General features: G+C 61.0%; 1 protein-coding gene across 5 annotated transcripts in view; it reads right to left on the minus strand.

Moving 5' to 3' along the window:
• The window catches only part of VAV2 (vav guanine nucleotide exchange factor 2), a 164646-nt gene that overhangs the window by 108560 nt on the left and 28812 nt on the right, over positions 1 to 27274 (minus strand). For all 5 annotated transcript variants that reach the window (XR_015243172.1, XM_086684418.1, XM_086684417.1 and 2 more), the window contains exon 2: positions 22757 to 22873. Coding sequence is in view for 4 of the 5 variants with exons in the window: in XM_086684418.1 (XP_086540544.1) it covers positions 22757 to 22873 (117 nt within the window). In the remaining variant the exon portion in view is untranslated. The remainder of the gene's footprint in view (positions 1 to 22756; positions 22874 to 27274) is intronic.

Genomic DNA, 27274 nt, shown 5'->3' on the forward strand with positions numbered 1-27274 from the left:
CCCAGTTTCTTTGCCGTCCTTGCCACGGGCGAGGGGGCAGGCCACAGCATGTCCCCCCCCCCCCACCGCCCCCGTGCAGGTTCCGCCGGCCTGCCCACGGCCATGCGTCTCTGGGAACGCGGTCTCGCGAGGGGACCCACCTCAACAAGCTACACACACACAGAAGTGCACAGAACAGTGCCCGGCACGAGCATGCTCACTAAACGTCGGCACGTGTGGACGGAGGCCCGCAATCCCGGCCCCGGCGGACGTGCTCTGGGCGGGGGACGGGGGGCATGCGGGGGCCCGGGCCACAGGAACACTCCGACCACACCTGCTCTCCTCGACTCCGAAGCTGCTTCCACGGATCCTACTTCTGTTTATTAACGTGTCCAAACACGCGTTAACTCTAGATTCCTCGTGGACGCCAACACGGACGAGCTCATAAATCACTCTCCCCCCTAAACTCAGCTGCTTGTAGGGCAGGGACAGCTGGCGGCCTCCCAGCTCCGTCCTCGCCTTCAGCCTCGCCGGGTGCACGCACGCGGTATCGGGGACAGCCCAGTACGAAAGACCCCATTTCCCAGGCTCCCTTGCTCCCTTGCAACCATGTGACCACCCTCTGGCCAATAAGGAGAAACTAGAATGGGGAGGGGTGTTTCTGCAAAGTCTGCTTAAATGAGCCGGCTTCCCCCTCACCATCCTCCATACTGCCTGGAATAGAGAAGAGACGGCTGGAGCTCTTGCAGCCACTTCAGACCATGACCTTGAGGACAGAAACCAGTGATGAGGAGGTGGGGAAGAAAGATGGAGGTGCCCGGGTCCCCGATGATCCCATGGCACCGTCATACCCGCTCTGCACTGTGTACACCCAAACTTCCTCACAGGGCAAAGTAAATCCTTGTGGGTTTAGGCTACTGCTGGGAGAGACCTGGTTATCAGCAGCCAAGCCTATTCTAACTGATACGGCCAAGAGGCAGGCTCGGGACTTCCATGTGAAGACACAGGACCGAAGGAGAACCATGCTGTGAGCTCCCTAATTTAACCTGAACTGACCCCCCGCCCCTTTGCAGAGGAGGGAACCAGGTCCAGTGAGTCACTTGCCCAAAGTCACAAGAAGACAGGGGACGTGAGTGGAAGACATCTGACGAGAGCCCCCGCGAGCACAGAAGAAGATCTGGGGAAGCCTAACAAATTCCCGCAAAGAGCAAGGCCATCCTGAGACATCTGAGATCCGCGTGCTTATTTAGGGGTCGCGGCACCAGCGGGACACAGCCAGAAACGGACCGTGGTCCCCGGACTGTCAGTGTGGGCTGGTGGGAGGCTGTGGGAGGTCGGGCAGGGCAGAGCCGAGTCTCGGGAGCACAGGGTTGGTCTCTACTGTCTCGATGCTTAACGAAAGGAGCGTATTCGCAAACCATCAGTGTAACCGGAGGCAAACTGTTTTTAAGATCTTATTTATTTATTTTTATTTTTTTAATGTTTATTTTTGACCGAGAGAGAGAGGCAGAACATGAGCAGGGGAGGGGCAGAGAGAGAGGGAGACACAGGATCGGAAGCAGGCTCCAGGCTCTGAGCCGTCAGCCCAGAGCCTGACACGGGGCTCGAACTCACGGGACCGCGAGATCGTGACCTGAGCTGAAGTCGGACGCTTAACCGGCTGAACCACCCGGGTGCCCCTAAGATTCTATTTTTAAGTAATCTCTACGCCCAACATGGGGCTCAGACTCACAACCTCAAGATCAAGAGTCACACGTTCCACCAACCGAGCCAGCCAGGTGGCCCCGGAGGTAAATTTTCTTATAAGCAAAAACAACAACAACAAAAAGCATGCCTCACTCACAAACCTGTTCCCCGAGCCTTGCTCCAGAGTGGCACCACCCCTCGGAACTTTCTGGAATGAGGGAGATGCTGGGTCTGTCTGCACTGCCGAATACCAGGTTCCCCGGCCACTTGTGGCCCTTGAGAAAACGAACATCCAACTGTGGCTAATCTGTCACAGATTTACGGAGGTCCGATCAACACGCAACAAGCCTCACGTATTTCAAGCGTTAAATTCGATCGGTTCTGACATACACACCCCTGAAACTACCGACACAACCGAGACAGTGAGCACATCCATCACCCCCAAACGTTTCCTCCTGCCCTTTGCTCTCCCCTCCCAATTGTACGAACAGGGTGGTCCCGAGGGTCCTCCGGCCCCCAGTCCAGGGCCAGCGGACGCTTTAGCTGGCCCTTCGCCCCCAGCCAGCCTCCTGGTGGAGGAAAACGCTTGCAGCCCAAAGCCTCACGGCACGGCTTCCCCAGGACTGATTCTCAGGCCCAGCCTGTTGCACAGCCTGGGTGCTGGTACAAAAAATACGGAGCCTGGGGCCCCAGTCTAGGGGTGCTTGGGTGGCTCAGTCAGTTAAGCGTCTGACTTCAGCTCAGGTCTGATCTCATCATTTGTGGGTTCAAGCCCCGCATCGGGCTCTGTGCTGATGGCTCGGAGCCTGGAGCCTGCTTGGGATTCTGTGTCTCCCTGTCTCTCTACAGCCCCCCCCCCCCCAAATATAAATAAACATGAAAGAATTTTTTTTTAAAAGAAACACATATTCGGTCTTTGACCCCAGATCCTGACAAGGGGCTCCTAAACCCCTTGGAACTTCCTGGGTGATAGGGACACTTTTTGTTTTAATGAGGTGACCCGGGGCGGGCTCCTGGATGGCTCGGGATGGGGACTGGCCACCGGAAAGACCACGCCGTGGTCAGAAGCGTGACACTGCAGCCCCAGCCCCCATCCTCCCAGCAGGTGCGCGCGTGAGGGAGCCTCCACCAGATCCTGACGACGGGGTCCGAGGGCACGGAGGCTCCCTGGCCTCCCCACGCCGCCCCCTGGGGACCTGTGCCCCTGGCTGCTCCCGCGACCTTGGTGATACGCCAAGACTCTAGAGTAGACGGTCTTCTTGGGTTCTGGAGCCACTCTAGAAAGTCATCGAGCCCGAGGAGGGGCCGGTGGGACCCTGAGCTACAGCGGGTCCGTCAAAAGCACAGGTGACAACCTAGAACTTGCGACTGGCACGTGGGGGGCAGGGGGGGCGGGCTCTGGGAGTGAGCCCCCCACCCGTGGGGGCTGCTGACAGACGCACACACTCGTGGGAACAACTCTGCACACTGGAGGGCACGCTGTCCCTGCTGTGACTTTTGTCCCCACCACAATTCTCCACCAAAAAATGCCCCCTGGGTGGGGTCAAGGTTCCGGGCCCCGTGCGGAGAGTGGCGCTCACCTCTGTGCTGAGAGAGCCCCCACGGACACGCGCCGACAGTGACCGCCAGGGGACACGGTCTCCGCAGGGGTCCCCTGAGAACCGCAGGCTCTGAATGCCGCTGCCGGGACGCCAGAGCAAGCCGACCAGATCCCGTCCCCGCCGAGCTGCCTGACGTTCGACAGCAAACGGAGGCGAGATGCCGGTGATTCGGGGAGGTCCCAGGCAGCCCCCGAGAGCAGCGTCCACACGGCGTTCGGCACGGTGCAGAGGCTCCAGGGCGAGACGCAGAAGTCGGGAAAAGGTCTGCTGGCGCTTCCTGCTTCCAGAGAGATCGTGTGAGCCCCCGGGGGCCCGGCCCCACCTCCCTGTTCTGCCGGGAGCTCTGGGTCTGTTTAATGAGCCCCGAGAATGAACGATAAATGCCAGCTGTGTTCCAGAAAGAACCAGGCCCCCGGAAGGATGCCCCCGTGTATTTGGGGGAGGAAAGAACGACACCTGAGGTCATCTCCAGAAAGTACCGCCACGTCATTCATTCTGCAAACGTTTCTGGGGCCGCAACTACGTGCCAGGCGCTGCGCTGGTTCCTCGGATCTACGGGTGGACAAGAGACACAGCCCGGCCCCCGTGGGACCCGCGTTCTCCGGGGAGAATGACATAAGCAACTAGGATAGCTCTCAGTGCTCAAGAGAGAGCGTGGCAGAGGACGGGGACGGGGTGTGGGGGAGGGGTGGTGAGAACAGGGGAAGCGGGCGAGGACCTGAAGGAGGTGAGTGTCAGGCCGAGCAGCCATCTGGGGAAAGTGCAATCCAGGCAGAGGACTGGCATGTGCAAAGGTCCTGGGGTAAAAATGGCCTGGCTTGATGGAGGAGCTGCGAGAGGCCAGCAGAGCTGGGCAAGGGCAGGCAATGCAGGGAGCGATGGGCCTGAGGGACAGGCGTGCCCCCTGGGCCATGATGACCATTGTGGGGGTGCTGGCCCTTCCTCTGAGTATGAGGGGACCCAAGGCAAGGTTTGAGCAGAGCAGGGGCACAATCAGACTTAGATCCGGCACGGTCAGAGAACAGGCTGGAGACAGCAGTGGGATCAAGGGCATCAGTAGAGGGAACAGACCGGAAAAGGCTGAAATGCCCCAGCTGCGAACTTGACCCAGCCGCCAACAAGAGAGACGCACAGCGGTGGGTCTGGGTTATCATTCAGGGTTCCCCAGCCTCGGCCAGTGGCCTCTGGGGCTGTCCTCTACTCTACCCCCAGATGCCAGGAGCATCCCCGGGCCCCAGCTGTGACCACACCAAAAACTGGCTCCAGACGTCAAAGATGGCCCGGCTGAGAGCGGCCCGGTCCGACCCAACTGAGGGGGAGCAGGTGCCACCGGTGGGGGGAGGGGAGCCTCTGGGAGGGGCAGAGCCGGGGAGGGAGGCCAGGATCCTGGGACACCGCTCTGGGTGCGTCGCGTGCCCATCAGGCTCTCTCTGGACGGGGAGGGCAGAGAGAAAGCGCCAGCACGGGGCCCGAGGAGAAAACCGCGTGAGGGTGCATGGCGCTCTGGAGTCAGAAGGACAGAGCAGAGAGCTGACCATGGATTCAGCGCCGTGGAGGCCACGGAAGGGGCCACGCCGGTGGCATGGCGGGGACAGAGGCCTGCACAGAACGGACTGGGCAGAGGAATCAGCTGCAGACCAGCTGCAAAGCCACCCAGGTCTGACCCAAAGACGCCCCCCGGCCCCGCGGTCACGGCACAGACACCCCAGCCCTGCAGCCCACAGTGCCCAGCACACCTTCCCGCCTAACAGAACCCCATCCCGCTACGACCTTCCTTCCCTGTCCAGCCGGCCGCGGATGCCCCCAGCCGCCCCCCCCCAGCTCCTGCGGCCGGTCCAGGGACCCCCACCAGCTCCCCGACCCCAACCTGCTTTCCAGCCACGCCCAAGTTTGCACAGAATCCAATGGCTACTGAGGACACTGACTGGTCCTTCCTGACAGAGACACATTTCCCTCTCATATCCTACCCACCCCTATCCGTTCACTGTCCCTCCTGTCCCCACACGTCCTAGCACAGCCACAGCGGAGGAGGGGCGGGACAGCGCCTGGCCCCACCGAGATGCACAGATCCTGGAGCCGGGATACAGAGACCACGTTCCCCAGCCACACTGGCCAGTGGATGGTCACGGAGATGGGGCGGCAGCTAAGAATGCCATTTGGGGATGGCCATGGCGGGTTGTGGGGATGAGGGAGGAGACAGAGCGAGCCCTCGGTAGAAAGGGACAGAGAGAAGACACAACACCACCAGGCGGGTCCCGGGGAGAACGTGACCCCCCTCAAGAAAGCCCTCCTCCTGGAGCCCGGACGGTGCACAGACATGCCTCCCGTGGCAGGGACGGCCAGCCGGTTAGAGCGTCACAGCAGTCCTGAAACAAAGCCGTGACCAAGCGACAGTGACAACCCTGCTTCAATACGTCAGACCCCAAACCCCGGGAGGCGACCGCGCTGCCTTCCCAGCCAGGAAGGCCCCGGCCCCGCCAGTTAGACACAGAACTACACCCGAAGCCAGCAATTCCACTCTGAGGCACGTGCCCCCAAGACACGAAAGCAGGCGTTCAAACAGATCCTTGCACACACGTTCACAACAGCGCAATCCACAACGGCCAAACACCCCAGGGTCCAGCAGCAGCCAGACAGATTGTGGCACATCACGGGAGGATAAACAGGAACAAAGCGCTGGCCCCATCGATGAACCCTGAAAGCGTCACGCCGAGTGGAAGAAGCCAGACACAAAACCCGCGTGACACAGGATTCCATTTCCACGCAGCATCCGGAAGAGGGGAGTCCAGAGGGACGGAAGCAGGCGGGCAGTTGCTGGGGGCTGGGGGTGGCTGCCACGGGTCCGGGGCTTCCTTCCGGCCTGACGGACGTCTTCTGAAACTACACGGTGGCAATGGTCACACGCCTTAAAGCGGCTACCACGGTAAGTTCTGTGCCATGGGCATTGCACCACCACCACCCCAGAAAAGAGGAGGCCAAGGGCTCACGGGTGGGAGGGGGCCGCGAGGAGGCACGCGGGTGCCGTGTGCACCAGCCTCGCAAACACCAGCGTGTTCGGCAATGCCCGCTCAAGGGCCCAGCCCCGTCTTCGAGGGCTCCATGACCTCAGGACGGTCCTGGGGCAGGGCACAGGGGCTCCACGGCCCCGCTCCTTGGGATGGGGGTCATCACCGGACCCCCTGTCCCCACCCCCCAATCTGATGTTTTCCAGGGGATTCAACACATCCTGGGATTCCACGGCTCCCACCGCCGGCTTCCGGCTGAATGTCTGCCCAGAGACACAGTCCCCACGACGAGAAACTTTTCATTTGAAGGAAATGCAAACTGGGGGGGGGGGGGGCCTGCCCCCTTTGCAAAGCACCCCGAGACCGTGAGCCCTCAGGGTGCCCCTCGTCTCCGCAGAGAAGCGCACGGGAAAACACGGAGGACGCAAAACGCACACGCACACGCACACGCGTGCAGACACAACACGCACGCACACACAGAACACGCGGGCCACATTCTCCCTTCCCGAAGGCTGGTGGGAAATGGGCAGAGGCCCCAGCCACGCCCATGGGGACAGGAGGGAAGGAGGGGCCTCGTCGCCCGCCTCTCCCCCCTGGCGGGGAGCGTCTCGCTCAGATAAGGCGGAATAAAGGACAAGATGAATTGCCAGCCGGCGCTGCACGCTAACGGACAGTGATTCATTTCCCAAGTTTCTCTCCTGGGGAGATCCCTCCTTGCACAAAGGGAGGGTTGTGGGCGCTGACAAAGGCCGGGCGGGGCCTGCCAGCTCAAGCCTGGAAAATGCAAGAACACCTGCCTCCCACCTCCGGAGCCCTGTTTCCTGGGCCCCCGATGGGCCACATGGGCGCGGGAAACAGTACGACTTTTAACAGGGAGCTTGGTGCTTTGAGACGCAGGGGTGGGTGAGCGGGAGTCTCAGTGGCCGGTGGAGGGGGAGAAAGAGCAGGGGGAGGGGGGGGGAGGGGGGAGGCCCCGCACCAGAGGGACAGGGCGGATGCTGAGGGACCGGCCTCCACGGCAGAAGGACAGGCCCACCTCTCCAGTACAGCTGGCTTTTCCGGACCAACCTCAATTTTGTCCGCTCCCCTGCAAACATGCCTCGGATGCCTCCGGTCGTGCTAAGGCACTTATTAAGTGCCTTCTGTATGCATCCCCAACAGCGTCAGCCGTGTGTCCCAGAGCCAGTCACCCTACCTCTCTCGGGGCTGGTGCCCAGCAAAAGCTCGCAGAGTATCGAGAAGGGGCTGCTCCTCTCAAGGGGCCGTAATGCCCCGCAGTCCCCACCCCTGCTTCCCTCCCTGACTATCTCAAATGTCTCTCCTCACCAAACCCAAGCAGGCCGCAGGCCAGCCCTCCCTGACCGGGGCTGGCGACGGCCCCGCCGGAGAGCTCATTCAGTTTTCTGCGCTCTGTGCCTCTCTGCCTCAGGGGCCCCCAGCTGGTCCTCCCCTTGGAGAGCCCAAGCTCCTTTTCTGTTCCTAATCAGAACCCATTCTCGAGAGAGGATTCAACAAACTCCTCGGTGCTGAGAAGCGAGCGATAAAGCCTAACGGGTTACCTACATCAATAGGAACAAAGTCAAAGGAATGACTCCCTAATGGTAGAATGTCAAGTTGAATATGTTTTATGACATATCAGGGAACTGAGAACCTACCATGAGAGAAAAGAAAAACTCTTCTTTTTTTTTTTTTTTTTACGCAAGAAAGGCTTTTTTATGTTCACAAGAGCTAGAGATATCATTTCTAGCAAGTCGCAAAGACATAATCTCCGAAGAGCCATCAGCGACTCAAAAACAAAACACTGGCCCCACTGAAAATATGCACACCGTACAAAGGGGCCACGGCTCTTCCAGACGGATCAGACCCAACTCTGAGCCCAGGCCCACGGGGTTGCACTTACCCACAAAGGTCCCGAGGCAGGGCCACCCACCCTTCTCTGATGAGGAAACTGAAGCTTACGGAGGACAGCAATCCGCCCGGTCAGGCATCCGTGAAAGGGCCAAACTGGGGGCGCCGGGGGGACTCAGTCGGTTAAACAACCGACTTCAGCTCAGGTCGCGATCTCACAGTTCGTGCGTTCCAGCCCCGTGTCAGGCTCTCTGCTGTCGGCACGATTCTGTCCCCCTCTCTCTGCCCCTCCCCTGCTTGTTCTCTCTGTTAAACTTTAAAAAACGAAGGGCTGGATTGGTCCTGCGCCCCAATTCTAGACAGAACCCAAAAGACCTGGAAGAGAGAATCCTTGAGACACAAGAGCGCTGGTTGGACCCCGCCTTGGTCCACACCGGCGGCTGTCAGAACACCACCGACCGCCGACAACCACAGAGGATCCTGACGCTGGGTGAGGCCGGCTTCTCGCGGCGCCCTGGGGTCCCTCCCCCGAGGCTCACCCCACGACCCACTCCCCTCCCAAAGCCCCCGTATCCTAACACCTCCACCTTGGGGTGACTTTGGGGGGACACGCCCCCGGCCCACAATGGCCCCGCACCTGCTGGCAGAGACTGAGCCCGTGAGACGGAGAACTTACCCAGCACCGTGACAGGGCTGGAACCCACCGGCTGGGACCCCACCCCCCCCCCAAGCCCGGCCCACCGCCGTTCCCAGGAGCACGGCTAGGTGCTCCGTTCCCAAACCTCCTTCCAAAGGGTGTCAGCAATTTTGTCATTTCCCTGCTTCACTGGCTCTATCTTCCAAAGTGATTGAGATTCTAACACCATTAAACATGATTTAATTTGCTTTTCCTAATGATATGCCCACAGTGTTAGGACATCTCTCCTTTTCCACTTGAAAGACATCTCAGGGTGATTTCCACCAGTTAAGTTAATAGGGAAACCATTAGAAACGTTACAGTGGAATCGGTGCCTCCAGCTCAGCCCCAACTATTTTTACACCGAGGAGGCGTGTGGTCTTTGCTGCGACAGAAGGACAAAACAGGGCAGAAAGCCTGTCGCTGATAATTGTCTTACTCCTGCGTTTTCAAGTGCCTCTGTCTGTCGACTGAACCCACTTACAGCTGCCCCGGGCTACCTCCATTACCAGGAACCATCTAGAAATCCAGGCCAGAGGGGCGCCTGCGTGGTTCAGTCGGTTAAATGTCTGACGTTGGCTCAGGTCACCATCTCACGGCTCGTGAGTTCAAGGCCCGCGTCAGGCTCCATGCTGACGGCTCAGAGCCTGGGGCCTGCTTCAGATTCTGTGTCTCCCTCTCTCTCTCAGCCCCTCCCCTGCTCATACTCTGTCTCTGTCTCTCTCTCAAAAGTAAATGAACAATGAAAAAAAAAAATTTTTTTTTCAACGTTTATTTATTTTTGGGACAGAGAGAGACAGAGCATGAACGGGGGAGGGGCAGAGAGAGAGGGAGACACAGAATCGGAAGCAGGCTCCAGGCTCTGAGCCATCAGCCCAGAGCCCGACGCGGGGCTCGAACTCACGGACCGCGAGATCGTGACCTGGCTGAAGTCGGACGCTTAACCGACTGCGCCACCCAGGCGCCCCAATGAAAAAATTTTTTGATTAAAAAAAAAAAAAAGAAATCCAGGCCAGAGACGAGGGCCTCCAGAGTGCACCCCTCCACGGCACCTGCTGGGAGGCGTTTCTGTGCAGTCACTGGCTGGGGTCCTCGACGTGGGTCCTGCACGTGGGTCTCACTCGAGCCTCAGATCCCCACGAGGCTGGTGTCCTATCCACTCCCATTTTGTAGATGAGATGACTGAGGCCAGCGAGCTTCTGTAGCATGACCAAGCTCACCCACTGAATCGGCACGAGGCAGAACGCAAGCCTGGGCCTGTCTGACCCCCGTCCCGTCCTTGGCCCCCGGGATCCACAGCGTCCCTAAGATCTGGGGTCTGGGGTCGTGTCTCTGAATCATGTCCACCACTTAACCTGCCCGTTTCCCTGAGCTGCCCGTGGCCCTCATGGTTTACAGCTGCCCCGTCCATAGCGGCCGCCTCCCTGGCCTCCCCTGCAGCCACACTCCTGCGTTTCCAATGCTCCCCGACTAGCTGCTGGAGGGTAAAAGCACCAGTTCCGGAACCTTCCATGGGAGGAGCACTGTGGCCACCTTCCCGCGTTCTCACTACCAAGCTGCACAGCAGGACTAATGAGAAATGGAAGCCTCTGGAAAGTTAAGCAACTGCCGGACCTCCCGGCCCGCGGAGGCCAGGCTGCAGGCACCACGGAGCTGTTCCCCCGTGACCTGCCCCGGACGCAGCCCCGGCTGGCGGCCTCCCGGAAACCAGGCACCCAGACTCCCAGCCCAGGGCCTCCCTGTCCCCAGTGGCCAGGAGAGTGAGCTGCCCTCCCTGCCTTCCTCATCCACAGGTCATCTCTGACCTGTGCCCACTCGGCGAGGAAACGCGCCAGGACACCAGACTCTTCCTGAACATTCCTTCCACTTGGGAGGGAGGAAGGGCACTGAGCCATTTTTGCCACCAGCTAAAATATTTCAGTCTCAGATCAAGAAGGAATGCAAACCGGAAACAGCACAGAACTCGGAGCCAGATGGATGCAGTCTGTCTCGGGGAAGCAAAGTAAACAGTCCGCTCTTGTCATCCCCGGGCCCCGGCGGCCGAAGGGGCCCCAGCGTGACCCGCCCTCGGGCCAGGAGAAGCGCAAACATGCAGGGACCACGCCACAGGCCGGGGGCCAGGGTGCCCCCTGAGATACGCCATCAGCAGCTCCCACGGGTGAGGGGGTCTGCCGTCCGAGGCTGAGCCCGGGGCCTCATCGGGTGGTCCTGAAAGGCTGTACTCAGCCCCCCATCGCCTGGGGCCTGGGCTCCCGGGGCCGGAAGAGAAAGGCCAGTTTCTGTCTCGGACCCACAGCAGGTCACAAAGCAGGCCCGTGTCCCCGTCTATACAAGGCCCGGGCCGGAAGATTGCTCCTTCCTCCCCGGATGCCCGCCCTCAGAACGCCCCGGCTGACCCTCCGGGACCCCGTGACACCGAGGAGCCCTGGGGTGGCCTGGGGCTGGGGCTGCCGTCACCCGTCACCCTCTGAGCTCCCTCTCCTGCCTCCCCACGCCTGCCAACCTGCCACGGTGCCCGGTGCTGACCGGCTGTGCCCTCTGCACAGATAGGGGCCCTAAGCGGGGTCCTGAAGGTCACCGTCCCCACCGTCTCCAAGCACCCCTGCACACCCCCAAACTGAATATACCCAACCCCTGACTTCCTGCCGCCCCCTTTCCGGCTGGCTGGAGCACACTCCGCGTGGGGCACCGCCACCAGGCGTGGACCAGAAACTCTAATTGGAGATGTAACTCGTAATTAGCCTTTGATTAATTAAAAACGGGAAAACTAATTACTTAATAAATGTCGTTGGCTTCGTTGGCGTAATATTTGAAAACGTGCGGCCCTAAGAGGAGAGGAGGGTATTCAAAAGGGTCCTAGGGGGACCAAAGCCAGGCGTGTGGACCCAGCAGATTCCCTGGAGCACTCGGCCCTCAGACCCCAAACTCCTACGTGCCGGAGAGAGCAACCCCCGCCCCCCCCCCCCAGACAACACAGCAGCAGGCAACATGGGGTCCGTCCCGCTCACAACTCTGTCCCCTGCACCTGGCCCAGGTGGGCACTCCTGAAGTGATTGTGGAAGGAAGGGGTGGGGGGCACTGAATGTCCAGAGCCGGCTGTGTCCTGCTCCAAGGTCCCTCACCTCTGGGTCTCAAGCCCAGACACGGCACGACCCATCTCCTAACCGCTGCCTCCCACAGCCTCATGGACAGAATGAGGGCTGCAGCCGGGCCCCGCTCTGAGCTCACCCCTTCCTGACAGTGACACTGAGCAAGCACGGTGCCTCCGGTCTAAGGAGACCCCGGACTGGGGCGCCCGGGGGGTTCCGACCGTTAAGCGTCCGACTCTCGATCTCAGCTCAGGTTTGATCTCAGGCTGGTTGTGGCCGCAGCCACTTCATCCCCAGGAGGGCCCCGCGACGTCCACCGCGCTTGCGAGGCTGTGCCGAGCCCGGTACGTCCATGTGGATGACCCAGGCCAGGGGCGCGCCTTCCCGGGCCAGTGTGAGGGGGCTGGCCTTGACCTCAAGCACCGGGCCTCCTCGCCCGTGAAACCAGCCGCATCCGCCCGTGTCCACATTCGCCCCGCACACGCCGAGCCTCCTCGTGGCCACTGCTCACTAGCAGCTCTCCTTCCGGCAACCCCTCGGCATCCCAGCGGCCACCCTGGGGAACGGGCTCCGACTTCAAAGCCGGCCCCGCCGTGTCCCCACGAGCTCCCCCCACCCCACCTGGCTCGGCGCTGAATCCGGGAGGAAGCCCGGGGCCCGAGCGCCGACAAGAAATCAACCGCCGTTTATACAAATCTCCACAGAGCCCGTCTGCCGAGACGTTCGCTCTTCTCGGAGGTTCAGCTACGGGCACCGGATGTGAGGACACCGGACGTGAGGGCACCGGACGTGAGGGCACCGGACGTGAGGGCTGCTGTAATGACGTCTGCACAGAGTGCTGCACCTGAGCGCTTCCCGCCTGCCGGCAGGTGGAGCAGGCAGGACGTGGCATGCACGTGTGCCTCCCCGATTCCAACCAGATGGCCAGCGGGGACAGAACGGGCTCCCGGCCCCGTCCGGGGCTGCCGAGGGGCCTGGGCTCACACACCTTGGGGAGGGGCCTGACACCCCCAAGGGAAGGCCGAGGTGGGTGCCTGGTGGACACCTGTCCCGAGCAGGGGCGGTGCTGGCGGCGGGGGGCTTTTAAAGATGGGGATCTTGAGGCGGGTGAAGCTGGGCCTGACTGGGCAGACTCTTCCCGGACGAACCGACGGATGTGGCCACTCGGTGAACGCTTCCCTCGCTGCCCTGAGGCGGGGGGCTTCTGGCCAACCCTCCGTGGAGGCCCCGTCTGCAACACCCACCCTCCCTCAAATATACCAAGACGGTCCGCTGCAGAAATGACGATCTTTTCAAGCAAGGGCACTGGGAAAACAGGACCTCCACGTACACAAAGTACGGTTTGCGCACTTACTCCCACCATATCCCAAAATTAATTCGAGAGGGGATCAAAGACCTCGATGTAAGAGCTAAGGCCATAAAACATTCAGAAGTAAACACAAGAGAAAAACTTCATGACACTGGATTTGGAAGTGACTCACTGGAGAGGACGCTAAACACCCAGACAACAGAAGAAAAAAACAGCCATGTGTCTTCATCAAAGCCTGTTATGCATCGAAGGACACTACCAGGGGAGCGAAAAGGTGACCGGTGGAAAGGGGGGGAAGATCCGTGCGCCACGCACCTCGAGGGATTAGTACGCAGCATACATAAAGAACTTCTACAGCTCAATAGGATTGGATGGATTGGATTCGAAGGTGGGCAAAGGCCTTGAACAGGCATTTCTCCAAAGAAGACACAAGGATGGCCAATGAGTACAAGAAGAGGCGCTCAACGTCACCAACCGTGAGGGAAATGCAAATCAAATCAAAACCACAGTGGTAGGATTTCACGCCCACTAGAGTGGCTGTCTCACACACACACAGAAAACAACAGATGTTGGCGAGGATACAGGGGAATCGGAACACTTGTGCCCTGTTGGCGGGAACACAAAATGGTGCAGCCACTGTGACTATTAGAGCAATTCTTCCAGAAACTGAACACGGGATCCGGCAAATCCACTTCTGGGTATTTACCCAGAAGAAATGAAAGCAGGAACCAAACAGGCATTTGCACACCTGCGTTGACAGCAGCACCACTGTCCACAACAGCCAAAGGTAGGCGTGGCCCCAACGTCCACCCACGGATGACAGAGAGACAACAGGTGGTGTATCCGTACAACAGAATGCTACTCCGCCTTTATGAAGAACCGAGTTCTTTCTAACTTATATATATATATTTTTTTTTTTTTGAAAGCAAGAGAGAATGCACAAGTGGGGGAGGGACAAAGGGAAAGAGAGACAGAGAGAGACAGAGAGAGAGAGAGAGAGAGAGAGAGAGAAAGAGAGAGAATCCCAAGCAGGCTCCACGCTCTTAGCAGAGCCCGACAAGGGTCTCAGTCCCACGACCCTAGGATCATGACCTGAGCTGAAATCCAAGAGTTGAACGCTCAACGGGCTGAGCCACCAGGGTGCCCCACAAAGAATGGAATTCTGGCAGGCGCCACAAGGACGTCCCCAGGGCCCGTGATGCCGAGCGCAAGAAGCCAGACACAAAAGGCCACATGTGACCTGATTGCAGGCACGTGAAATGTCCAGAGCAGGGAAACCCACAGAGACAGGGAACCAGTGGGTGGCGGCCAGGGGCCGGGGTGCGGGACGGGAGGGGGCCGAGTTCCCTTCTGGGGTGATGACAAGGCTCTGGAATGAGAAGGAGGTGGCGGCCGCCCAACACCGCGAACGTACTGGGTTGTGCACAAAAATGGCCGAAAGGATCAATAATATGTTACGTCCGTTTTATCACAATACAAAATTGCTTTTACAAAATGAAAGTCAAAAAGGATCGCCCAGGATAAATATCCACAGGACGGACTCCGGCCCAAGCTCCCTAATCCTGGAATCGGGGGGAGGTGGGGGGGCCTGCACCCCGCACCTGCGGCACCGGGGTGGGGGGGGGGCGGGGGTGAGGCAAAGCTCTCGGAGGGGCAGTGGTGAGGTCTCTCCTCCCCAGCAAGGTCGTAGCCACACTCCCTGTGATTCAGGGGAGCCGCCCCCCACTCTCAGGCCGGATCCTACCGCTGATGCCAGCACTACAGACCCCTCGGTGCCTTTAGAAGAATCAATACCCCGTGAGAAGAGCCTCCCAGGGTGCCAAGAAAGAACACCTTGTTACAATCAATTATTTACGTTTTGCTATTTTTTTCTCTTCTCTCCTTCTTACTCTCATCCAGCATTTTTTGCTGCAAACATCAAACTGTCAGGCTTCCACAGAAACAATGTCTCGGGGCACCGGGGAGAAACAATTAGCCAATTAATATTTAATTGACTGTGGACAGAGGAAAAAAGGCAGGCATGAGCCACACCACACCCAGCAGAGAAAACGCTCTCAGCCGCTTGGGTGGGGCCTGCAGGGCAGAGCAGACCCAGAGGAGAGGACGACACCCAGGGGGACGACAGGGCCACCCCCGGCGACCACGCCCCAGAGGCCATCCCGGCAGCGGTCTGACCCCAGATGGGGAAACCGAGGCCCAGAGAGGCGGGCAGCCTTCTGCCCTGGTGCAGCGAGGCCTGGGCGCACCCCTCCAGAGCCCATCTCCTCCACACCCCTGCTTCTCTGCTGTCAGGTGTGACCGTTTCCACCACATACACCCACGGTCCCCGAATCCCCCTCTCTCCCCGGAAATGAGTCATCGGCAAGACGGGAGTCAACAGGCACAGGGTGCTCGGAGACCTGGCCGCGTCTGGGGGCCGCCACCTGCCCGGGGCCCCGCCCAACACAAAGGCCCAGAGGACGCCCCCCCCCCCCCCGCTTCTGCCTCACACCCAAGACCCTCCCACGCTGGGGGGGGGGGGGTGGGGGTGAGACCTGCAGGGACTCCGGGACCAACACCCAACCGCCCCCACCCCCGGCCAACGGCTCCCATGGGAAGGGAGCAGAGGACCACGCCCACCCCAATGCGTGTGCACGCGAGCGCCCCCCGGCGGCCGCATCTTAAAAGTAACTAGTGCGCCGTGGACTCTGTGGGACCAGAGCGCCTGGCCCACGACATCACGGTGGCCGCAGCGTCAGCGCCTGGGGCTCATCAAACGAGTGGCACAAAGGCCTGGAGAGAACACCGAGGACTGTGCAGATTGGTGAACAAACAGGAAGAGGGGACGGACAGACACGTGGCAACGCGGGGCCTGGGCGCAGAGATAAGGGGGTCCAATCGATACCCCGCGGCTGCCTGCTGCCTCCCTCCCTGGCCAGACGGCACCCGGGGGACGTGTTGGTCGATGCAGACGCTAAACAGAGAAATCAATGCTGGGGCTGGCACAGCAGGGGCCGGGCGAGGGGGCCGGGCGAGGCGGGTGCTCCGGCAGGAACCACCACTGTGCCCGGCCCACGGCCAAGGCTGCCAGCCACCTGCTCGGCGGGGTGGGGACGAGGGCTCCAGACCCAGCACGCACAGCCGCACCCTGCCACATCCTCCTCCACACTTCTCAGAGGTGGGCCGAGCTGCAGACCCATTTTACAGACGGGGAAACCACGGCCCCAGGGGGTGAGGCGACCGTGCCGCCCAGGCCCCGATGCCAGCCCCGGCCCTTCAGCATCACATTCCGTCTCGAGCCCCGAAAGCTGTCTCAGCGGCTCCACTTCCCCCTGGCTTCTAGAAGCACCGGTGCTGCCCAGGAAAGCAGGTAAGAGTAGGCTCACCCTGATTCAGCAGGCCCTGCCCTCCCTGCCTCCTCCCTGCCTCGTGAGAAGGCCCAAAGTGGTTTGAGAGCCACCGCAGGAGGGAATCACCGGCACCTGCTCTGACCGTCATTCCGAAAGTCATGCGTTCACTGCCCCGCATCTTTTAAAGGGCTAATGGTCAGCTCTATCCTGGTTCAGGCCTCTCACGGCCTCTCCCCAGACAGCGCTGTGGGCCTCCACACTGGCCTCCTGGCCATCGATCTGCCCCCCCAGCCTCCACCCTGGCCTCTGGCCTAGCTCCCCAACCCGTCTGCAGAATTCCTCAGGGCTGACCTCGCCCTGTCCCTGCACACAGCGGCCCGGCCGGGCGGGAGGGAAGGGGCAGCAGAATGCGTAACAACCGACCTCTGCCGGCAGGACCTGAACAGAGACCTCCCGTTCCCCCATCAGGATGCGTCTTCTCTCTGGGCCCCGGCTCCCTCCCTACTTCATGAGGTCCCTGAGGGACGGCGGGAGCTCGTGGACCTAAGGAGGCCAGCACAGCGGCAACGGAGCCCCGCACATGACCACTGCCACTCCTGACGGACGAGGGAAGGACAGCCCAGAGCCAGCCCTCTGCGACTCCCTGCAGCCTGGGGTTCGCCTCCTGCTGCATGACGTGGGCTGAGGAATGAGCTCACCCCGGGGGCCAGCGCGCAATAAGGAGGTGGGGCCACCACTCTGCCACCTCCAGGGACCAAAATGCCAGCAGAAAGCCACAGAAACCGCAGCCTCACCAGGATCTTCTTTCCCAAAACTCCCAACCGGCTTCCAGGCCGGGGCAACGGCGTCTCTGGAAGGCCCAGCTGATGCGGGCCACCTGTTCCCACGCTGGGCCGTGTGCATCCAACAGGGGGCACGCAGGGAGAAGGGAAAGGTCCGCCCGTGGCAGGATTTCACCAGCAAGCCCTGCATTCCCCACGCCCGCCCACCAAACCTGGTCCCTTTAATGCAAGAAACACCCAGGAAGCAACCAGAAAAAGGAAAGACTTCCGGAACCAACTTTCCGGGTCCGCCAGCTCCTGCCGGAGCCTGCCGGGTGACCCAGCAGGAAGAGGGACAAAGTACTTGATAGAGTCGACTGGGGCCCGTCTTGCACTTCCTCGCTCAGACCTCGTATCGATGCCACACGGTGGGTCACAGCGTCTTTGTCGTATGTATCCCTGCAGAAAGGAAAGCTTGAGGAGCCCAAGTAATTGCAAAGCCCAGATCCCACCCAGGCCTAGCGGACAGGAAGCCCCTCCCTCTCCTGCCGGCCGCCTCCATCGCCTCGCTCCAAAAGAATCCACATGAGAGAAGGTGCTGGAAGGAAGGCACAGTGGCTTCCCCCCGGCGAGCAGGGCTCGCTCCTTGGGGGGCTGGCTGTGCCCAGGGCTCCCGCAGCCCTCGAGGGTCTCCAGGGGTCCACCTGCCCGCCACCCCACCAAGGCCTCTGCTGAGGGTCTGCCCGGGTGCCCTAAGCCAGGGAGCAGAGAACCCAGCCAACGCAGCCTGCCCCTCCCAGCACGCCTCCTGGGTTAAGAAAACACCTTCTGAAGCTTCGAGGGCCCCAAAACACCAGCTCCCCTCTGCACGTGCCCTGCTCGGCCCAGTCTGCCCCAGCGGAGGCCGCAGGAGAAGCCTGAGGGCCTGGGGGGCGGGCTGGGTCTGCACACGGGAAGATCGTGGGAATCAGCCCCAGCTCCGAGCGGTATCCCCGGAGAGAGGGGTTCAGCGCTTCCCTCAGCAACACGGGCCGTGCATTCACTGTGCGTGACCCACCCTAGGGCACGATCGCGGAGGAAATCCTCCTGGTGTCGCGGCTGAGAGATGGGCCAGGGCCGGGCAGCTCCTGGGGAAGTCCCAGGGTTTTCACCTTCTCCTTTCTTCTACCACTGATGGCACAACAGCTAATCTGGGCTCCCCCTTGGAGGGCAAAGGCCATGCAACTTCTCTGGTACGGCGGGTGCTCCACAAACGTGCCGTAAATTAAGTGCTGGGTACACAGGGGGATGGTAGACGGATGTGTGAGCGGGGGGCGGGCGAGTGGTGAGTGGATACGATGATGGGCGTGTGAACAGATGGTGGGTGGGTGAGTGGATGGGTGAACGAATGAATGAACGAATGCTTTTTCTCCTGAAGGAACGACTCCAACAATATGAAGGCTTGGGAAGCTGAGAGGTAGCTGTTTGGAAAAGGAACAACAAAACCCAGGACAGGGACAGGATCTGAACACCACAAACCTTCTTAAATAAAAAAAATTTAGGGGCGCCTGGGTGGCGCAGTCGGTTAAGCGTCCGACTTCAGCCAGGTCACGATCTCACGGTCCGTGAGTTCGAGCCCCGCGTCAGGCTCTGGGCTGATGGCTCAGAGCCTGGAGCCTGTTTCCGATTCTGTGTCTCCCTCTCTCTTTGCCCCTCCCCCATTCATGCTCTCTCTCTGTCCCCAAAAAAATAAATAAATAAACGTTGAAAAAAAAAAATTAAAAAAAAAAAAAATTTAAAAAACCTGGAAACTTCTAAAGCAGCCTGAGACTAACCGGCGTCTCCGTAAGGATCCCTTCCCCGCCCGGACGCCATGAACACCAGCAGCCAGTGAGAAAGAAACCCCTCCCTCCAATCCCTGGCCCTACACCCCACCCCCCAGTCCCAAACCCGTGCCCCGGAAGAAGCTTCAGCATCCCCCTGAACCCAGGCTCCCAGAAGGTTCTGGTCGGCAGCAATCGCCCGGCTACGGAGATCAGTCCTTTTGCCCCACTGGCCTCACCCGCCCAGGAGACGACGAGTCGGTTCTGATCCTACAGAGCTCGGTGTTCGGTAGTGGGACAGACGCTGCTTCCCTGCTGGCTGGGACTCTCATCACTCCAGGGCCAACCGCGGGGGGGCCAGAGGGAGGGCAGAGCATGCGGTCACATCTTCACGGTCTGACGTCAATGATGGCCGCCAGGCCCATCTGGAAGAGCCGTGGTGTCCTGGCTGGGCTCCTGGAGGCCAAAAGGCGAATCCAGGCCCATGGGAAATCTCAGTAGATGTCTCTGAAGAGACGCATAGAAACTTGGCTGTGTCTCTGTGCCCAGGGACTCTGTCTGTGCAAGAACCTTCCCAGGCCCATCTCAGAAAGCAGTGAATGAGAAACCAGACCAGCTCCGTATCATCACCAGCCCGGGGGGGCCCAGTCAGCCCTGCCCTGCCCAGCGCCACGGTCCAGGAGCGGGAGAGTCCCCGCGTGTCCGTGCACCAAGCAAAGCAGGCCGCAGGCGCTGGGGCTTTGCTGGCGATTTATTCTTCCAGGGTATCCCCCTCCCTGGACACCAGGAGAGGCCAGGGCCGCTACGGGGAGAGCACGACCCAGAGGCCGAAGCCTCCACTGGCCCCCAGCTTGGAAGTGCTGCTACCCACTCACAGGTGTCCCTCGATGAGAATCACATGCAGGGCAGGAGACCCGTAAGGAGGACGCTTGGCCAGATGCATAGCGGGCAGAAGGGGCAGGCCAGGCTCTGCCCGGAGCCCCACGTGCCTCCCACACTCCCACGCAGCCAACAAGAGGCAGAGGAACGAGGAGAAGGGAGGGGGAAAACAAGGGCGAGCTGCCCGGGACGGGCGCCAGGTGTCAGCACTCCACAAACCCAATTCTACGTTCTGCTCAACTAGACCTTAGTGGGGGGGGGGGGAGGGCTTGGAGAAACTGAGCGACCCGGGCACAGCCGCTCACTGGACTCAAACACAGCCCGCGAGGGTGCAGACTCTGTGCACTTAGCCCTCCGGCCCCGTCTTCCAAAGACGCACACTTACGTCTTTACGAGTAAAATAACAAGGGAGAAAGTAGATCTGTCGCTGATCTGTGAGGCTCTGGTTCTGCCCTGGCCGGACCCGGGGGCGGGGGGCTGGACAGCGACACACGCCCGCCGTTTCAGGAGCAGCTACTGACGGCTGGGTGCCACGCCGCCTGCATAGCCAGGCAAACCGAGGTCAGAGGCACCGTGTCACCTGCCCAGTGGTCGAGCCAGTAAGCAGGGCGAGATTTTCAAGCGGCCTGACTCGAGGGTCACACACGGAAAGCAGAGGCAGGATGGGGCAGCTCTGCCCGAGCCCTGCCCCTCCTGGAGCAAAGGGTCGTCAGTGCAGGGCATGAACCGAGGCCCCCCCCCCCCGCCCCCTGCACACAGCTCAGCGCCCGGGTCTGGGCCATCACACCACCTCCACACCACGCCTGGCCCCCCACAGCAGATGCCACGGTGTGGCGAAGCATCGCCAGTGACTGTCACAGCGCACGTGGGCGGACCGGAGGCCAGCTCGGAAGCGGCGTCCTCGCGGCCCCTCTGGGTGGACCTGGCACGTCCACCTTGGAGCCAAGCCGCCTCCCTGGAACCGCCGATGAGCACGAGGGGCGCCCCCCTGGCAAACCGCGTGGCCACACGGCTGGCGAGTCGCAGGATGAGAGTTTGATCCGAATTTACGTGCACCTTACATCACTGCATTCAGCTGTGGCAAATCAAAAGCAAAACGGAATTGCAGCCTGGGTCATTTGCATTTTAACTATTCGCCAAGCAATGAACTTGGCCGAGGTTTATCCCGTCTTTTTCTCCATATGATTATTTTAAAGACCGGTTGTGTGCTTCAGTGTGTGTGTGTGTGTGTGTGTGTGTGATCCCGAGTGTGTATGCACGAGTGCATATGAAAGCATGTGAGTGCAAAGCAGTGTCTCTGCGTGAGTGTGCACACAGGTGAAGAGTGTGGGTGTATGTCCGGGAGGCCCCTTTCCAGAGCCCAGGGCACTGCCGCTCCCCAGGAGAAAGGAGAACAGTAGAGGAGATCCAATCCACTGGAAAGCAGCCCCGTGGACTGGGAAGCCCACTTCTAGGAGAGGAAACCTGCCTGGCCCCACCCCAGCCTCGGTTGCCGCTCGGGCACACGCGGCCCGGGGCACAGGGAATTGAGTGAGCTGTTCAAGGGGAAACGGAAACCTCTATGAGGTGCTGATCACACAGACACGGGTTCTTGAGCCGGTCCCTGAATCTCTTTCTTAGAGAATTTCAGAACCAGGGAAGGGCGGGGGGAACACCATCGGGCCAGGTGGCTTATGGGAAAATCCTAGCTACTGACAGTAATCTGACACTTCATCGCGTCTCAAGGAAGGGTTCCTCTTCGAACGGACTTCTCAGCGCTCGTAACTGTAAATACAAAATTCTCCCTGCATTTCGTAAATCATGTATTCATAGAACGTTTCCTCAAACACCAAGTCCCCGATAATGGTCCTCAGATAGATTAAGCAATAAACATCTCCCGATACTTCCCATCAGCAGGTGGAAAGTGGCTCCCTGGGCAGTCCGGGAAGCGACTGTCTCACAGAGCCCGTGCCAGCGCAGCCGAGGGCAGAGCTCCCCGGTGCCGTCCTCTGAGAGCCCACGGGGCCGGGGGGGGCCACCCAACTCCAGGCAGCACAGAACAAGGCCTTCCCTCAAGCCCTCGGCCTCCATCCAGCAAACGGGATCATGGTCCCGACTCCAGCCATTTAAAAGGATGTGCTTTCAGATGGCGGGTGACGTCTCTGGCCACTATGAAGGCAGGCTCACCAGGGAGCCAGCTCACAAACGAGCTGAAACCCCCCGCCAGCCTCCGGCCTTCATACCTGCCCAGCCCCAGGTACCTTCTCACCTGCACCAACAGGGCTTCTGCGGGACAGCTGACAAAGGGCACTTCTGAGAACACGGGGAGACTTCTGAGCTGTTTGGCCCAGGCCTCGAGGATCACCTCCAGGAACCCTGGGGGTTCGGGTCATCACCCCCTCCTCGCCCAACACATGCTTAGAGCCAGGCTGCTCCTCGCCCAACACATGCTTAGAGCCAGGCTGCTCTGCTGGCATTGAGCGTAACCGCCACGGATCTTTCCACGAGTAAACGTGCCCCTGCAGCATCTCACGCGACCCCCGGGCGGGCTGGTAGTAACACCTGCCCGACTTCCCGTGAAGAGTGGAGATTCGGGGGAGCAAGTATACGTCAGGTGCCCCGGCTAGGGAGGCAGGGCCAGGGCTCAGCCCCCGGCTGTGTCCTCGTCCACACCCTGCCTTCCCTCTGCCCTCCCGGATTGCGGACACCTGACCTCACTCTGGGTGCGGCGAGACCCGGAGGAGGCAGGCCTGTCCCGTCGCCCCGCCGCCCCACACAGAGCCGGCGCTCGGCCACCGTGCCCGGACACTCACCTTCCCAAAGTCTCGGACATCGAAGAGGTCAAAGGGGTCAAACAGCTCGCTGTTTCGTAGTCCAAATTTATCGTGGCAGACTTTCAGGAAGGTGCGGATGTTCTTTAAACACAGGAACTAGAGGAGAGAAGACAAGAGCACTGAGCCCCCAGGGTCTGTGAGAAGAGTGTAAAGGCAGCGGCGGGTGCCGGCCCGGACGCGCATCCCTGCCCGGGGCGGGGGGGGGGGGGGGGGGGGGAGGCCTCACCACCGCTGCCCCGCTGGGCCAGACATCACAGGCGCCCCCGGCTCACCCCGGCCACTCCTGACCCTTTGTCCCGCCCCCCTGCCCAGGGGGACCCAGCACTGACGATCGCGACTGCAAATGTGGTCTCGAATCAGCAAAACCAGCGCGTGAACACACGGGCACCTGCACACGTGCGCCCCTCACATACAAACACGCGTGCACGCACATGCACACGCACCTGTCTTCCCTGGCGCAGGCCCGCCCCAATTATCGTAGATGTGATGAAACCAAAGGCCAGAACGGTCCGTGGAAGCCGTCCGTGGCGGACCCCGGGAGTGGACACGCCAGCCGCGGTGGGAGGCTGGGGGCGCACAGGGCCAGGGTTCCCAATCAGCACTGGGGCACCTCCTCCACCCGGTGACCCGGCGACACCGGGCCTGGCAAAGTGACGGGGGCTGGAGGTTTGGGGCTGGGGGTGAACGGGATGGCCGGCTGCGGTCCCTGTGGAGAAGCTGCTGGTGAAGGACACACGGGGGCTGTGGGCCGGGCCTCCTGGAGAGCACCATCCGGAGTTGTTCTGGCCCCAGGTTCGAGTCCTGTCCACTGATTCCAACTCACAGGACCAGGGACAGCGGCTTCGGCTCCCGTGGCCCGGTTTCCGAACAGGACGTGCCTGGCTGGGCCGCGCACCATGATGGCACAGAGTGAGCCATGCCGTGCGAGGACCGTCGGTCCACCCAGTCCAGTCAGCAAGGGCGCGTCAGAAGCAAGGACAGCGACATGTGGGCTGAAGGGGCCCGGGGACTTCAGACCGGTCGTCCCCACCAGTAGCCATTCACTAAGGGCCCGGGGGCTCCACGGCAAGAACCACACGGCCAGCACCAGCCCCCCGGAAACGCAGACGCGGGGACAGATGGAAGGAGGGACAGACCAGAATCAGAAGGTACGGTCGACCTGGGGAACCAGCTGCTCAGAGAATGCCCTCGAGGCACGCGGCGCCCCGGCCTAGCACCCACCCCGGGGGGCCCTCCACCCTGGGCCGCGCCTCCTGTCCTGGCCAGGGTGGGTCGCCGGTCACGGCCGATGCTGACGCACCGGCTGTGTCGGGGTACGGTGGTTTCCGAATGTGCGAGAGCAAACCGCAGACATGACCCCGGGACCCCCGAACATGTGAGTGCCCCTAAGGACAAGGAGACCCCCTTCCCCGAGCTCAGCACCAGCGTCCACGTCCGTGAACCGTCGTGGACCCCACACGCCCTGGTCTGCAGACGGCACGGACTCCCATTTCTTCGGTAGACAAAGGACAACCAAGATGCGTCCAACAGCAAAACACATTCTGGCCCGAGGCCCGATCCCGGCTCAGACCCGATGCTACTGGTCACGTCTCTTTCATCCCCATGAGCCTACAAGAGTACGCCCCCACAGAACCTTCTGGAAGGATGGATACGTTCGAGGTATGTGTTGTCCAGTAGGGCAGCCCACTAGACACATGTGCCCCCTGAGCTCTTGAAATGAGGTTAATCTGACCGAGAAACGACATTTTTAATTTTTTTCTAATCAATCTAAGTTGCACAGCCATAGCTGTTGGGGTGGACAGCCCTGTCTGCCATTCCTGAAGCATCAAGACTCGGACGGAGGGACGCTAGGAGTCCACTTACACGAGGCACCCAGAACAGGGAGTCACAGAAAGAGCGGTGGTGCCGGCTGGGGCGGACAGGGAGTCAGTGTCTCACGGGGACGGATGTAGCTTGGGGTGATGAACGAGTTCTGGAAATGACAGAGGTGCTTGTCAGGTGACACCGTGACACCGTGACGGTTAAAACGGGGGCGCCTGGGGGGGCTCAGTCGGTTGGGCGTCCGACTTCGGCTCAGGTCATGATCTCGCGGTTCGTGAGTTTGAGCTCCGCATCGGGCTCTGTGCTGACGGCTCGGAGCCTGGAGCCTGCCTCGGATTCTGTGTCTCCCTCTCTCTCTGCCCCTCCCCTGCTCTCTCTCTCTCTCTCTCTCAAAAATAAACATTTAAAACATGGTTAAAATGGGGACACCTGGGGGGCTGAGTCGGTTGAGTGTCCTACTCTTGATTTCGGCTCAGGTCATGATCCCAGGGTTGTGGGATCAAGCCCCACGTCAGCATGGAGCCTGCTTGGGAGCCTCTCTCCCTCGCATGCGCTCTCTCTCTCTCTCTCTCTCTCTCTCTCTCTCTCTGCCCCTCCCCCACTTGCACGCTCTCTCCCTTAAAAAAAAATAATAACAAATAAATGAATAAATAAAATATCAATGGTTAAAATGGTAAATCTTGTACATCCTGTATTTTACGGCGACGGCCAGCAAAACTGCGGAAGCTGGGAGGGGCCCTGAGAGAGAGCCAGGCCCACGGCTCGGCCGGGAAAATACACTTTCACTGCCCTAAGCCCCCCGGTTTGTGGCCGCCAACACGCCGCCCCAGCTGGCACCCGCTTGTCCCCGCTGGTCTCAGACCCTCCCGCCCACCCTGCGGCCTCGGCCGGCTCCGCTGCTGTCTGAGCATCGCCTGACGCCAATCTCCCCGAAGCGTCCACTTTATTTCCTCAGCCTCCCATTTTTAGAGTTAATTACACAGCTCCTCGCCATAATCGCAGCCGGCGAGGCCAGGCTTCCTTTCGGGGCTCAGGACGGGCGGGCGCCCCTTGCCCTGTGGGCACAGCGTCTGCCCGCCTGGCCCCTCCCCAACCGCAGCCGCGTGGGCCCCAGCCTTCCACGGCGAGCCCGGTGCCGCTCAGGGCCCACAAAAGGCCGGCCCTGGGAAAACTGAGGCACACAGACAGGTTCTGACCCCAGAGAGACGGACACGGCAGAACCGGGAGGAGGGGGCCTCCTTCACGGAGACCTCCCCTTACGTCCGCTCGCCTCTGCGGCTCGGCCATGATGCCCTCACTCCCCACCCTCCAGTCAGTCACCCATTTTTCAGGAGAGGAAACTGAGGCTCCCAAGCCAAGACTGGAACCCACATCTGCTCCGGGATAGGGACGTCCTTCCAGAGGACGGGTGTCCGTGAGTCCCTGTGTTTCCTCTTGGCCAGCACGCTTAGCAAGTGGGGCACAGTCACTCCACCCCCCCTCATCGGCCACGGACAGGGGCGGCAAGGGCGGGTCGGCCCTGTGCCCGGACTCGTGGCTCCTCCCTCTTCCCACCAAGCGGGGGCAGCTGCTGTTTCTGCAGCTCCAGTCCAATCGCCCGATGGCCGGCCTCTCCTTCCCCAGCGCCCTGGGCCCAGGAGGGGCGGCGGCCGAGGCCTGGACAGCCAGAAACTCACGGTCCCTCGCTCAGATAGCTTCAGACTCTGGGAAAGAGGCTCCCGAGGGCAAGACGGGGAGGGAATGTCTCGGTACATCCCAGCCACAGGCTGAGCGACGGCAGGTGAGGGAGGGCCCAGACAGCGGCCAGTGCCAGGCTGGAAGCTGCCCATCCTTGTCCTGAGGCCCTAGAAGGGCCGGCTGCTGGCCGTGTCCCTGTGGCCTCAGGGGCGAGTGGCCTTCTTCTCTTTGCTTGGCCCTCCAGGCCCTGGACGAAGGACGGCCAGACACAGCTTCCCTGGCATCTGGAGGCGAGCGCACGGTCCCAGAAGTCCTGCTTAGCGGCCACAATAAGGGTCTGTCCCAGGACAACTGGCCCTGTGACAAGTGACAGGCGGCCCAGAGCCGAGTAGGCCCCCGCTGTGTTTGCTTAGGGCACTGCCCTGCCCGCTGCTCCCCCAACCCCGGCCCACGGGGAGGGCCCTGGTCACCGTGCCAAGAGGCGGGCCGCCTGCGCAGCGGACTCCCGACCCCTGCGTCCCGCCTACTCGTCAGGCTGAGATCAGATTAGCCGGAACGCCCAGGCTCCGTGCCCAGCCAGCCTTCGCCAGCCTCGCAGGGCCTGCTGCCCACTGTCAGCTGTCATTCAGCCCCCGGAAGGCCTGCCCCAGCGAGGGGATCCCGGGCACGAGAGGCAGAGTCGACCGTGAGAGCCAAGACCCCGCATCTGAGCCTCGAGGCCTCCGCGCGCCCCCCGGTGTGACCCACGATGGCCACTTCTCTTTGGTGGCTTTGAAACCAACCTGCTGATCGGGGAGCCACCGCCTGCCACACTCGGAGGAGACACCGGACGGGGCTGCCTTCAGACCTCCGTGGCCTCTCCTGTGACCCCTCGAAGGCAAGCTAGAATCGCAAATCGGACACCCTGCCCCCAGAACTCACATCCACCCAAGGTCCACCACGCACGCCCAGTGCCGGGGACTCTGTCTCGTCCCCACGTCCCTCAGGGGCTGCCCGTGT

The sequence above is a fragment of the Puma concolor genome, chromosome D4 (genome assembly GCF_028749965.1).
Source record: "Puma concolor isolate L17-30 chromosome D4, mPumCon1.1.hap2, whole genome shotgun sequence".
Lineage (NCBI taxonomy): Eukaryota > Metazoa > Chordata > Mammalia > Carnivora > Felidae > Puma > Puma concolor.